At 34.1% G+C, this 14,498-nt stretch overlaps 1 protein-coding gene across 1 annotated transcript; it reads left to right on the forward strand.

Moving 5' to 3' along the window:
• The first annotated feature begins 3,693 nt into the window (after nt 1–3,693).
• Nucleotides 3,694–14,485, forward strand: LOC111511826 (glyoxal reductase). Its single transcript, XM_023167843.2, has 6 exons — nt 3,694–4,042; nt 4,129–4,209; nt 10,268–10,375; nt 10,428–10,708; nt 12,551–12,718; nt 14,249–14,485. Exons 1-6 carry the CDS (start codon nt 3,886–3,888, stop codon nt 14,420–14,422), a joined length of 969 nt encoding a protein of 322 aa, XP_023023611.2. The 5' UTR covers nt 3,694–3,885; the 3' UTR covers nt 14,423–14,485.
• Nucleotides 14,486–14,498: the final 13 nt, after the last annotated feature.

The raw sequence follows: 14,498 nt of genomic DNA on the forward strand, positions 1-14,498 counted from the left end.
GACAGGCGTTCGGCCTATCAGACTGACGACGTTTCGCTTGTGGAGTCATGATAAAGAGAATGATTTGATATATATTTGTGTTTATTTCATAAAAAATGTTTACATAAGCACAAGTGTAACATATGTGTAGAATTTGGAAAAGAAAAAGATGTTCTCAATATGGCATATCGAAATTCTAACCAGGATATATTTGGGAAACAGTGTCGCCATATATCTTTTGTTGAGTTTATTGATTCGTTAAAGAATCATTTCAGTCATCTCTGACAAATGTAGAAGGCTGTCATTCTTGGCTCACTGCGCTTGCTTAGGGCATATGATTCTCGGACCCATTAATCACGTGCCCCACGGTGTGGGGAGTGGTCATTGTTTGATAATGCTGACGCGCCCTCCCGACCGATTATGATGATGATAATAACTTAGACACTTCAGCCCTCGCGCAGTTCGAAGCTTTCAACAGAGAGATTCGACAGCCTGAGCTCAATGAACTGCGCAACCCGATAACCCCGGATAACGTTAGAAGAACCCATGTGAGTCCCAAAAACTTTGCTGCTCCAGGCCCAGATGGGCTGAACACTTATTGGTGGAGAAAACTAACAAGCACCCACCGCCATCTGGCCAGAGTTTTCAACTCATGGCTGGACGTAGAGCAACCGATTTCGGATTGGTGTGTCGAAGGGCGGACCGATCTCATTCCCAAAAGCGAAGATTTGTCGGTTCCTAAGAATTACAGACGGATAACATGCTTGAATTCGTGTTATGAGTTGTTTACAAGCATATTATACACACGAATACTCACCGCAGTTGACCGAGTGTTCGAACGAATATATAAGCAGAGAGAGTCGAAGAGAGGAGTCGCTGGATATAAAGAGAACCTGCTCATCGATGGATGTGTGACGCAGGACTCGGTACAATATAAGCGTAACATCTCTATGGCCTGGATCGATTAACGTAAGGCATTTACAATATCGCATGAGCTCATATAGCATTTGCTCAGATGCCTTGCAGTGCCCGACAAATTAGTGAGATGCATTGAACAACCGATACCACTCTGGAGGGTCACTTTCAGAAGGGATGTATTTCAGGGATATTCCCTCAGTCTGCTTCTCATCTGCATCTCACTATTGCCATTATCCGTTGCGCTCAGTAATACTTGAGGGTATAACTGTGGCACCCCCGGAAACCGGAGGCACCTCCGGAAACCGGAGGCACCCATTTGTTTTATATGGATGATTTTAAACTTTATGCCTCTGGAGAGAAGGATCTTTATCAGTTCTTGAGGGTGGTGAAAGAGTACACGCATGCTATGGGTATGAAATTCGGGATAGACAGATGTGCATAGGTCCATCTCAAAATATGGCGATGCGGGAACTACGAAGAGGATGTGCAGCTCGTAGATGAAAGCATCCTACACCATTTGGATGCCGGAGAGACGTATGCTTACCTCGGGATGGAACAACGCCACTCACAAGAGGTAACAGCAGTGAAGAACTCTCTCCGCGGCAAGTATCAGCACAAACTTCCACAGATCTGGTCATCGGAACTGTCGGGGAAGAACAAACTTGCTGAAACAAATATGCTTGCCGTTCCAATCTTACTCTACTCGTTTGTAGTAGTGAAGTGAGCTCGGAGGAAGCTGTATCAACTCGACGTAAAGACCCGAAAAATGATGCATCTTTATAGGAGTTTGCATCCCAAATCGTCCGTTCCACGGTTTTACTTTCCCTGACAACTGGAAGGCCGTGAACTTTTGAGTTTGAAGTGTGTGACAGAATGGTACTAGATATATAGCCTGTAAAATTGTCAGGAGTTCGGATCCCCTTCTCTTCATGATTCGTGACCATGAGAGAGCAAGAATTGGAGCATTTCTCTTTTTGGCAGCTGCCCGAGCAGCTGATAAACTCGGTTTAGTTTTCGACACTGAACGAGGTGACCACAACTCTGTCACCGAGTTGGAATCCGTTCAGCAATATGCTCAGATAAAAGCCGCAGATATCTCCTCACTTCTGCGGAAGCACAAGGATAAGCCAATGCATGGTGTCTTCTTCAATAACATTGGAGACCTTGGCTTATCAAAGCGCCTGACGTTCGCTTTTCTCAGGTCGAGTAGGCTGAAGTCGAAAACTGAGTCATCATGGCTTGCCAGGATGGTGTCTTCAACACCTCAGTCTACCACAATCGCGTGTTATGGGTATAGAGGTTCCTAAGGGCCTGCCGCGAGACGCTCGAGACCATAAAACACTTGCTATCAGCATATCCAGCATATGCGGTCTCAGCGTATATCCATCGACATAGCGCGGCCCTGAGAGTGCTATATTACCACCTACGTCACTTTTACGGTATTGACGAGACACCTGTGTTGCCTTACGCTCCGGGGGATATTGAATCCGTTGTGGGGAACGAGAAGTGCCGAATGTATTTCAACTATTCAATCCCCACCCTTAGACTCATACAAGCTGATAAGCCTGATGTAGTCCTTCTCGACCACCAGAGCAAGACGATATTTGTCTTGGAGTTTTCAGCTCCTGGCGAGACGAATATCGTCCGAAAAGAGGAGGAAAAACGGATTAAATATCGAGATTTTCTCTTCGAACTCCGCAGACTCTATCCAGACCATTCTGTCGAGATGGATGTTCTGATTATTGGAGTCCTTGGTGGAATGATGTCCTCTCTACTCTCGAATCTTAAAATCATACCGGCTTGCCGCACTAAGGCAGAAATCTTAGTCGGACAGCCAGCCTCGAGTGGAGTGAATATCGTTCGAAAAAAAAAAGGAAAAACGAATGCAGTATCAAGATTTACTCTTCGAACTCCGCAGACTCTACCCAGATCACTCCGTTGAAATGGTTGCACTAGTCACTCACTTCACGGTTGTGTGGAGTGGTCATTGGTTGATGAGGCTGACATGACCTCTGAGTGGGTCGAGTTTCCAGTATAGGGTACCTACTCACCAGCAAGCCCTTTTTAGACACGAAAAAATAATAATTAATTTTATTAATAGGAAAATAAGAAACGAGGAAAATCATATTGAAAATACGACCGTGATTCATTATTATTATAAGTGTAACAATGATTTCACGCGGTAAGTGTGTTAGACTCACTGGTTTCCTTTATATAGCAGAATTCCAAAATTACGCCCAACGCTTCGGGAAACGAATAAATAAGTACCTACGTCTTGAATTATCTTTCTTGAAAACTAGGTATTTCATTTGGAGTTTCTGCAGTGGTTGCGTAGTCTCCATAAAAAAGTTTTCAATTGAAATATTTTGATGCCTATTTTCAATTTCTATTCGAACTGTCATTATTTGCCTTCTGCAAAAATAACTAATTCCATAAAGAACACGAATCAAATACTAAATTGAGCATTATAATTGCCATTTAGGAAATGATTCTCCTAGTTATAATGACAGATTTTCAGTACAAATAGGTATAAATAAATAGTTAGAACTTCATTAAAGTGTACGGAAATGAGTTTTCCCGTAATCATTTTCAACAACTAAAAAAACAGTTTTTACATTATTTACAATCGAACTGCGACCGAAGATTAATGAATAATTACACAGGAATTATTAATCTGTTGCTATAAAAGGATGACCTTCCCAAGTATAGTATTAAATGACCACAATAGTATATCGCAATTGTGATACTTATAACTATTCATGAGAAGTACGTAAAATAACAATAACTATAATTTTATCCTGGGAGAAAATGCAATTGTAATAAGAATATAAACTTGTTGACCTTTAATTCCTCCAGTATGTTATTTTCCCTCCCTCATTTATAAGTTAATTGTTTCAATACTTACCAGTTTGAAATCATTTTAAAGCACATAGTGGCAAGCGGCAAGGAGTGAAAAGTGAACAAGTGTTTGAAATCGTTACCACCATTATGCGGTCAATGCGTTTTGGCTCTATTTTGTTCCACATTTTTTTGTGGTTGTCGTCGTGTTCATATTTGTGTGTAGTGTATTGCCAAGAGGAAACGATTTTAGCCAAAGATATGCGATTCAAACTAAATACTGGTGATTTAATGCCATTAATTGGATGTAAGACTTTTTTAAAGAATATTTATATACTTGATTGAGAAGTAGATTTATCTACACTACATAACCTTACTTTTATAAATTTTCAGTTGGAACGTATCAAGTGCGAGGTGCTGATTTGATAAAAAGTACACTGGATTATGCCCTTGGGTCTGGTTACAGATTAATCGGTAAGTTATTAAAAGTACCTATTTTGTGAAGCCATATTTTCGAATGTTGATCACGCTTTATAGATTTTGGGATTGCAGCAGTACAATTGGGGATCTGCCACCTTCTAATTTCTGATACAAATAGAGTTGTATCTAATAGTACAGTTTGTTGTTAACAATAACATAATCTAGTTCAAATATCTGCAGATTGAATCCATTTCAAAAAATGTACTCATAAATAAAAAAGATCATTTTTTTTACCTTTCAAGCAGATCAAAGCTGTTGACATTATTACTGACTACCTTACTTATATGTACAGTTTTGGTTTCGAAAAATGGATTGAAACTATTTCTGTTATAGTTTAATTAATTAGAATACATTAAAGGAAGAAATAAAGATATCAAATCATCTAAAAGAACAATTAGTTCAGGTCAGTCTCAACTCCCTACACTGTGGCTTAATGGATCAGAAAACAACTACTCCCCTGGCTAATACCACGAAGGGGTATTTATAGCCAGTCTTCAAGTATGCCCACTGACTATATGTGAAAAGAAATATATATTTTTAATTTTTTTCTAGAGAATAAAACCTTTCAAGATAGATGTACTTTTGTGAGACTCCGGTTTGTTGTGAAAGTACTAGTTTTCAACTCATCAGCACTGCTTAGCACAGATTGGATTGTTGTATAGCATTTTTAATGAATAATTTTCATGATTCATCTGATTAATACGTTTCTACCACATCTCCAGACACTGCAGACTTGTGGGCTCATTGCATTTTCATCCTATTCTCATAATAAGCCCTACTTTGTTCAAGTGTTCTGTGAGGAGTCATGCAATTATTCTGAGCCAATCTTCAGCGTCCCATTCATGAGTAGATTCGAAAGACTGATTTTCAATTTTCTTTCTTTCGTTTCAACCTACTTTTTGATCAGGTATTCTCACAGCTGGTCTACTTCATACTATTTAGGCATGAAAATGAGAAAGAGAAGGATATAAATATATAATTTAATATTCATTAGAGAAAGTAGTTGTTTCAAATGGGTTCTTCTAGTTTGTTTCTGTCAGAAACTTCTTTGGGTTTTTTATATCTCAATATATGAACTTGTCATACGAATATTAGTTTCTATTCTTCAATATCTGAATAGTTTTTTACTTCTTGCAGAAGTTTGGGGAGTTCAATAATGTACGAATATCTCCAACATATGTCGTTTTTTGTCATATTTCCAAAATCTAATAATAGAATGATGGTTATATTGGAAATCTAATCAAACCTTATCTTGAAATAATTTCAAGGTTGATGGTTAATTTATTCTTCGAAATTCAATATAAGAATAATGTTTATATTGAAAATCGAATTTAATCTTAACTTGAAATGAATCCAAGGTCAATGGATACTTTCTGTTCATAGATCTTTTTGATCATGTTTATGAATCCTTTCTTTGTCTTGTGAACTAGATGACCTCCTTGTTGAGCTTGAGATCATAATAATAATAATAATATTTATTAGTCTCAAGAAACACAGTTTTTAGACACGTCAATACAATTTCTAAAATAGGTTTTAAAAAAATGCTTGTAGATAAATTAGATTTACAAAAAAAAATACAAGTTAACAAGATAAAATTCCAATCTTATAAGACTTGACTAAAATGTAAAGCCATGAGCTTTTACAAATTATAGACACATAGCTAACGTATTATATATATTGAAATTTGAGTAAAAGTTCGGGAGGTGACCACAAAAGTGTCTCTTTCTTCTTGGATAACTTCGAAAAATTGATCAATTTCATATAAAAGATGTTTGGTTAATATTTTCTTCAATAAGTTTTTGAATCTTCTAAATGGCAAGTTACGAAATTTGGCAGATAAGGCATTGTATAGCTTAATTCCTATATTATCTGTTCTTTTCAACCTATTAGCTGTAGGAACAAGGTTTGATTTATTTCTTGTATCATGTTGGTGTATATCCTTGTGAGCAACTTCATTCAACAAGTTTTGTTGAACAAGAAGCAGATTTTCATAGACAATAACTGAATATAGGGTCATTATTTTAAGTTTTACAAATATTGGTCGACACTTTTCATCATAATTGGCAGAGATTATGCTTCTTACTGCAGATTTTTGAATGACAAATATTCTATCAAGATGTACCTTTGATGCATTATTCCAATTGATTATACCATACCTAAGGACTGAAGGAAATAGAGAATGATATGTTGCAAGTGCCTCACTTTGATTTACTATTTTTTTTATTCTTCTGATAGCAAAAACTGTCTTACTAAGTTTACTACACATGTTATTTATGTGGTCTATCCATTTCAGGTTGGAATCTATTTGTACTCCCAAAAATTTGGTTATCTCGATTTAAGCAAATTGTTTTAAAAGTTAGAGTTTCTGTTTTTTGGTCATTGAGAATCAAGTCATTTGGTGTGAACCATGATCGAGCTTTCTCTAATATGTCAGTATGGATCATCTATTTTATATATTTTTTTGCCCAAGGTTGCATCATATGCATACAATATAGTTTCTATGCCTGACGAGTTCATCACGTGAGGTAGGGCGTTGATATATATTAGAAACAGAAGTGGCCCCAATATTGACCCTTGTGGCACTCCTCTTAATATTTATCTTTTTTAACTTTTTTGGTATTTCCTAGATCAACAATTTGATATTTTTCGTTAAGGTATGACTTCATCATGTCCAGGCAGACACCTCTCACTCCGACAGATGAGGTGAGAATAATCATAACCAAGTTAAAAAATAAAAAAACGGAAGATATAAACGGTGTGAATGTTTTAGTCATAAAAAGTGCCATTGAATGTATAACTCAACCCTTAACAGATATTATCAATACCTGTCTAAGTGAAGGCTACTTCCCTCAGCAATTAAAAATTGGTAGAATCCTGCCAATTCATATAAAAGGTGTTACATCTGAACCAAAAATTTTTCGACAGATAGCAATACTGCCAAGTTTTTCAAAGATTTCTGAACACATAATTTACGAACAACTAGTAAAATACTTTGATATAAATAATCTTCTAGGGCCTAACGATATAATAATCTTCATAACTTAAAAGGAGTATATTTTTAGTAGGAATTAATTTTTGAGAAAGAAAGATTTTGGCTTTCCACTTCTTAATCTTTTAAAAAAAAAATGTAAGAATCTTCCGAAGAAAGGAAAAAGGTGAAAAATTTCAAAATAACTCTTGTACCAAAATGTGTAGATCGTGCAAAGAAGTAACTTTTAGATACAAAACTGGAAGAAAAAGCCCTTTTGAAACAACTACTGTCATATAAATATTGAATTACACAAAAGAAAAAATACTTTTGAAACAACTACTTTCATATAATAATAATAATGTTTATTTCCAAAGAAAAAAGTTACAATTATATCAATAACAAATTGCTTAATTAAATTCAAATGTACTAAGTTAAATAACATCATTCAATACTCTACAAAAATTGCATTTTGAAATAAACAATTGAACCACTAAGGCTAAGAAGCCAGCGCGTGGTTATGGTACGTTATATTTTGTAACACAATTTAGTGTAATTGTTTGAAAATAATTTCTATATTTAAACAAACTATTGTAATAATGATATTCTATACTACATAAACAAAATAATTAAATGATCATAACATGAATAATTTTTTAAAAGTTGCGCGTCAATGTGTATGAGAACCATTTTTTGTGACAATGTCATTTTTGTATAGTTTTCCTATCTTTCAATGAATATTACCGCAGGGAATTCGGGTCTACCAGATTATGTATTTTTTCCTCTCTATTTCGTGAAGGTACTGCTTTGTTTTTTTTTGAATAAAACAATTGATGTTAAGTCTTTGATGTTCTTAGGGATATTGTTAAATATTCTGGTGCTCAGATGAGTATATCCTCTCTGACCAATAGTTTTGGATGAGTACTCAGTGCGCATCATGTTTTCTTTTTTTGCCCTTGTATCATAATTGTGGTCAATATTTCTCAAACAACTTTTATTTTTATATTGATCTACCGCTACACGTAGAAAGTAGATTTGTCTGAGGTCCAGTATTCTACTTTCCGAATATAGTAGGGTCGATGAATACGTTTGACATTTATTAAAACAAATCTTTAGGAACTTTTTCTGCAAAATATCTAGATCTAGATCATATTAAAAACACTATTTCCAGTTTGGTTTGTATTCCAAACATTGATTTGAAACAGATATCATTCACAGATTTGCTACACAATATAGTTTATGAACGAGATAAAATGTCACTTATATGGAACACTGTCATCCTCAGTGGCGAACATCTGATTTTTCGGAATAAGACACTTGCCTTTTTTCCTCTTCAGCATTAATCTGGACAACATAACAAGATTCCCACATTAATTTTTTGTATAAAGATGGAGAAGTAGAAAGCTAAACCCTTTCTTTCCCAGTTATTATAACAATGTAAAACACCAGTAATTTCACTTTTAAATGTTGGATTTTACTCCGAGACGTTGAAGCCCAAGCTTGGTTTCCATCAAATAATCCATGATGGCATTTAATCAGCACCACACTATATTCAACGTTTCCGACTGATCTGCTTGGTGTTTCCTAGATACTATGCTACTGTCTAAATCATCTACATTGTCATTCTGTTTTTTTCACTACTAATGATAGCATTTATTCATATGATAATGATATTTTGTGTTAGTGATACAATACACAATACACATGCTCTCAGCATGGATATCAGCAAGGAAAATCTACAATGACAGCTATGATAGGAATTATTCAAAAAATCATAGATGCCATTGATAATCAAGAGGACTCACAGATATTAAGCTGTGACTTGAGTAAAGCTTTCGATACTGTTGACCATGAAATACTGTTAGAGAAATTATCATATTATGGAGTAAGAGGAATTTCGTATAAACTGCTCAAGTCATACCTGTCAAATCGTTTTCAATCGACATGGTGGAAAAATTCACTATCTCAGACAATTCCGGTAACTCAAGGAGTGCCTCAAGGTTCTATTTTAGGGCCAATTCTGTTTATCATCTACACAAACGATCTTCTCGAAAATATCAAGGTTTATGCATCAAGTGCATATGCAGATGATACAACTTTTCTAGTTAAAGGCAAAGATGAAGGTGACATAAGACAACAGACAGAGCAAGTTCTAGCCGAAGCAGATATTTGGTTTACGGCAAATATACTCCTGCTAAACAAAGAAAAAACTCAAAGGCTAATGATTTCAAGCAAAAACAATACAGAGGAAAAATCACTAAAATTCCTTGGAATACATCTGGACTCAAAACTAAATTGGAAGGTACAAATAAACAAAATGAGTAAGAAGCTTAATTCAGCAATATATTGTATAAGGAGAATGAAAACAATTTCAACACATCAAGCGGCTAAAATAACCTATTTTTCAAACTTTCACAGCATAGCAACTTACGGAATCCTTTTGTGGGGCACAAGTTCTGATTCAAACAAAATATTTGTTCAGCAAAAAAAAGCCATCAGAATTCTATGCGGACTTGCATATAGAGATAGCTGCAAAGAGGCTTTTCGTCAACATAGAATCCTCACCATTCCCAGTGCATATATATATAGTTGTCTAAAATATGTTCAAGCAAATCCAGAGATGTTCTCAAAAAATGTACTCAATCATTCTTATGATACCAGAAATAAAGATTTACTGCAAGTTCCTCTTCATCGATTGAAGAAAACACAGCAAGGATGCGATTATTGGGGCGCAAAATTATATAATAAAATTCCAGACTATGCAAAAAAGAAACACTCGAATGAATTCTCCATCTGGCTGAAAAATGTCCTAATAGAAAAATGTTTCTATTCAATAGAAGATTTTATAAATGAATAATACATGTACTACATATCTTGTAGGTTTACATGTGCATGATAATTTTGTATATATTTATTTTATTTTGATCTGTGCATCTCTGTGTATATGTATTTTAATTTTAATACTAAGGAAATAACGACGTCGTAATGTTTCATTTACAATGAATAAATTGATTGATTGATTGATTGATTGATAATATTATTAATAGTTCTTAACACAATCATTGATTGAATAATATCTTGTAGACACTGCTGCTGTGTATAGAAATGAAGAAGATATTGGGAGAGCTCTAAAAGAACTACTGCCGAAGTATAATCTGACCAGAAAAGATATTTTCATCACAACAAAATTAGGTAATGTTTTATTATAATACAGGTTTCCTGTTAACACTGTATTTCTTTGCAGCACCACACGATCAAGGTGAAAAAGCTTATAAAGCCCTGGAACAATCACTAAAAAACTTAGATTGTGAATATATTGATTTATATTTGATTCACTGGCCTGGGGTTCATGGAGTGAATGTGTCAGATAGTCAAAATGCGAAATTGCGTGATGAGAGTTGGCAACAGTTAGTCAAAGGCATGAAAAATGGCTTAACGAGAAACATCGGAGTATCTAACTATAACGTTCGTCATTTAACTGAATTATTGAAAAATAATCACGGTGTCAAACCGTCAGTAAACCAGGTTAGTTTGTTATAGCTCATCCTTGTTAATTGTAATAATATCATAATATAACATGTCAGAAAAGGCCTGACATTTTCATAAAAGACTATTTGTTACATGTAATTTTGACAATAAGTACTAAACAAATTATCCAAATACTTAGTCGTATGTTGGTTTTCCTTAATCACATAAGTTTCTATGTTTTATGAAAATTTTAGTCCATAATAATAATTTTTTGTGTCCACCAGCATCAGCAAGGTCAACCAGAAGTACTTACCCAAAGAAATACCAAGAATTACATCAACGGTATTAAAAATACTAGTGATTCCAAAGGTTCAATTGAGATGGAATGAAAACTAGCTACGACTTGACGAATCATACAGTATAAAAACTACAGAAATGGTCATTTTTTTATTTTGTAATTGTAATATAAATATTCACTTTCTACTTTGGGTGATAAATCATTTTTTTAGGGCTTGTAATATATTTTTCAACTATAATATTACAATATAGTGATTAAATGAAAATATAGAAATTAAATGAAAATATATGAAAGAAAGTGCGGTTGGCTTCAAGGTCTTGTTCCTCAAAGCCTCTGAAGTCTGTCAATTTTGTTTTCTTTTTTTCAATGGAAAGTTGGTTGCACCCGCTCATGTTCTTTTGGTTCATTTCATGTGACTTTCTACTACAGTTCGCCTTTGTTCTATGCTTACTGTATTATTTTCTGTTGTAGGGGAGGTTTGTAATCTAAGAAAATCACCAGGGTGAACTGCAAAATGTCTCAGGTCTGTTGTCATTCGTCACGTCACCATTATTTTCTATATGTGTACCTAGAAACCTATGCATCAGAATTTTCATTTCTGAACGGCGGATCATTCAAGAGACTGAAGTGCATTGTATTGTTTTTATCGCTATTTTTACATAGTTGGTTGCTAATAAAGCAAGAGTTTTGACTGGACATTTGGAAGGCATTTATAGTAAAGAGGAGCATCTGTTTTTGTTACCTGACCTGTTTTCTCATTGGTTCAAGCTTATTTTCATATTTCTATTCGTCCATCACAGTGTGTCCCCCTGAGTCAGACGTATCCCCCCTTCTTTCAACATTTTCTTCGATACTTTGCTACTTCTATAATTCATATACTTCATTAACCAAATATAAATTATAGGATTGGGAAAGGTATAGTTTACAAAGAATAATTGGTTATTAAATTACTAGATATAGATACTTGGATGTAACTATTATTTTCTCTTCAACTTGATACTTTTGATAATATTTATTTATTTGATATAAATGGAAACACCCTAAGTTACAACGTTGTAAAATATACATGTATAAAAATATACTTCAATTCAAAAACAGTTACAAAATTCGTACGAATATTCAAATATATAAAATAAAAAGCAACCTAAAATCTAAATGCTAAATAAAATAATTATAACCAATACCAACAATAAAAATCAACAAACATACAAGGCATACATCTATAGACTAATTACATAATTGACTGCAGATTTTTTGAAGACCTCCAAGGAGTGAGTAAAAAATCAAATTCTGATGCATTAGCTTCCCTTAACACTCTTGACATTGGACTATTAAATCCATAATTGGTAGAACGTGAGTTCTCAATGAAAGCAGCTTTATCATCCCTTGTTACTCTTTGCTTGACTCTGAGGCCAACCAACCAACCAACCAAAGATTGAGGATTGCATTTTTTTAAAATTTTGATTGATCATTTATTGATGTTGAGACAGATCTATCAGGCAGATATTGAGGTAGATCTATCGATCTACTTGGAGAAATTATAAATTTACAGATCTGAAACAGCTTGGTTCTTCCTTACTTTTTAACCACCTTTTTTTCAGGTTGAGTGGCATCCCAAATATCATTCTGATGAGCTACTGAATTTCTGTAGAAAGGAAGACATATTACTTCAGGCATACTCATCCTTGGGTGGAACAGACAACAGGGATTTATTAGATGACCCCCAGGTCAAAAAGATTGCAGAAAATTTGGGAAAAACTCCTGCTCAGGTATGTGATGGCCACCCAATATACATCTTATTTATTTGGCAAAAAAGAATATCTATGAATTAACCTTCCATCAAAAGTATTTCCCAGGTATTGCATTATTTCCATCGAACTAAGATATGTTGCTCTGTCCTATTGGTACCATACCTGTTACCGTTCATATATTGGAAGACCAAAAAGAGAATCATGCAACTGATTATATAAAAAAAGTTAGATATCGCTGACAAGTCATAGACTGTCAAAAGAAAACAATTATTTTATCTTTGTGAATGCCTTACCAAACATTAGTTTTAAAATAATCGCGAGTTTCAATCTGGAAGAGAGAATTGTAGTTGGTCTACTTTGACAATTTTGCGAAGACATTGTTTCATTAGACGCAAATGTAGCTTCCTCAGAAAAAATTATTTTCCTAGCCAAAAAAGATTGTCATCTAGCTTCCCTTCGATAAGAAAACAAAATTCTAGCCGTCTGTCTAACATATGGATATATTGTGGTTTATATGGATGAAAATTATTCTCTTTAAAAAATGTTTATTTTATAGCTTCACCAGTTTTCCATTTGAAAGCGATGATACCTTTTTTCACAGAGACAATTTAGGATTTTCCACTGCAGATACATTTGCGTTGTTATTGTAGATAAAAATGAAATGAAGATTTTGGATGTAATTGCATATTTCAACGTTGATTTCAATTTTCATCAAATTCTCTCAATAACGATTTTCAGTATTGTCAAAATTAAAGGTAATTTACTCCTAAGTCAAATTCATATTTTTTGAGAAACTGCTTCTGCAACTGAAAAAAATTATCATCAAATTATCATTTAAGGTTCGAGATCATGCAGAACTTTTGGTAAGAAATAACTAACTAAATATAAATTAGTAATTAAAAAGTTTTCCATATAGTGCGAACTTGAGTAGACACACTGTATATACATGGTGTATCTGAGGAATCTTGATTCACATTATTTGAGTGAAGATCAAACAGTTTGATCTCCCTTTTGAAGATGATCACTTGGTGATCGAAACACGTGTCAAGGTGTTAAAAACTGTTTGATCTTCCTCTTGAAGATGATCACTTGATGAACGAAACACGTGTCGAGGTGTTAAAATAACGATTTGGTGTTGGGAAAAAACTCCAAATAATATTCAGTTTATATTGATATCTGCTATATTTTTACTTTTTACATTGTTTTCAAATATTTTTTTTCAACTTTGCAACCGTTCAAATTATGATTTTATTAAGTTTATGCATCTCTCTCTCTATCTACATTAGAAATATATTTCATCTTCCAGTAGAACCTGCTTGCAATTCTGGTGTATACCGGAAATGTTCGTGTTGATTGCAAGAAATTCTGGTATACATAAAAAATGTTGATCAATTTTTTTATGGCTCTAGATAAATGAGATATCAATTAAATTTGTATGAAACTTTTTTATTTCCACAATATTCATGAATGAATTGTAAATATTGTTTTGTACATCTGTATTCTTTTGGAGTTGCCCACCATGTTGACAATTTTCATTTAATTTTTCAGGTTTTGCTACGTTGGTCTCTCCAACAGAACATTGCCATCATTCCAAAAGCTCGATCCAAAAAATATATCGAACAAAACATTGACCTCAACTTCAGTATTCCTGATTCTGATATGGGTATCTTGAACAATTTCAATCGAGTGCAATATGCCTGGAATCCAGATACCATAGCCTGATTTTCTACATTGTTATTGTACATAAAACTACATAAAACTAATTTACTGTTTAAGTTTCACTAACAGATGCTTTAAT

This window comes from Leptinotarsa decemlineata, unplaced genomic scaffold (assembly GCF_025532065.1).
Source record: "Leptinotarsa decemlineata unplaced genomic scaffold, Ldec_3_MD MMD2_tig00004307_RagTag_RagTag, whole genome shotgun sequence".
Lineage (NCBI taxonomy): Eukaryota > Metazoa > Arthropoda > Insecta > Coleoptera > Chrysomelidae > Leptinotarsa > Leptinotarsa decemlineata.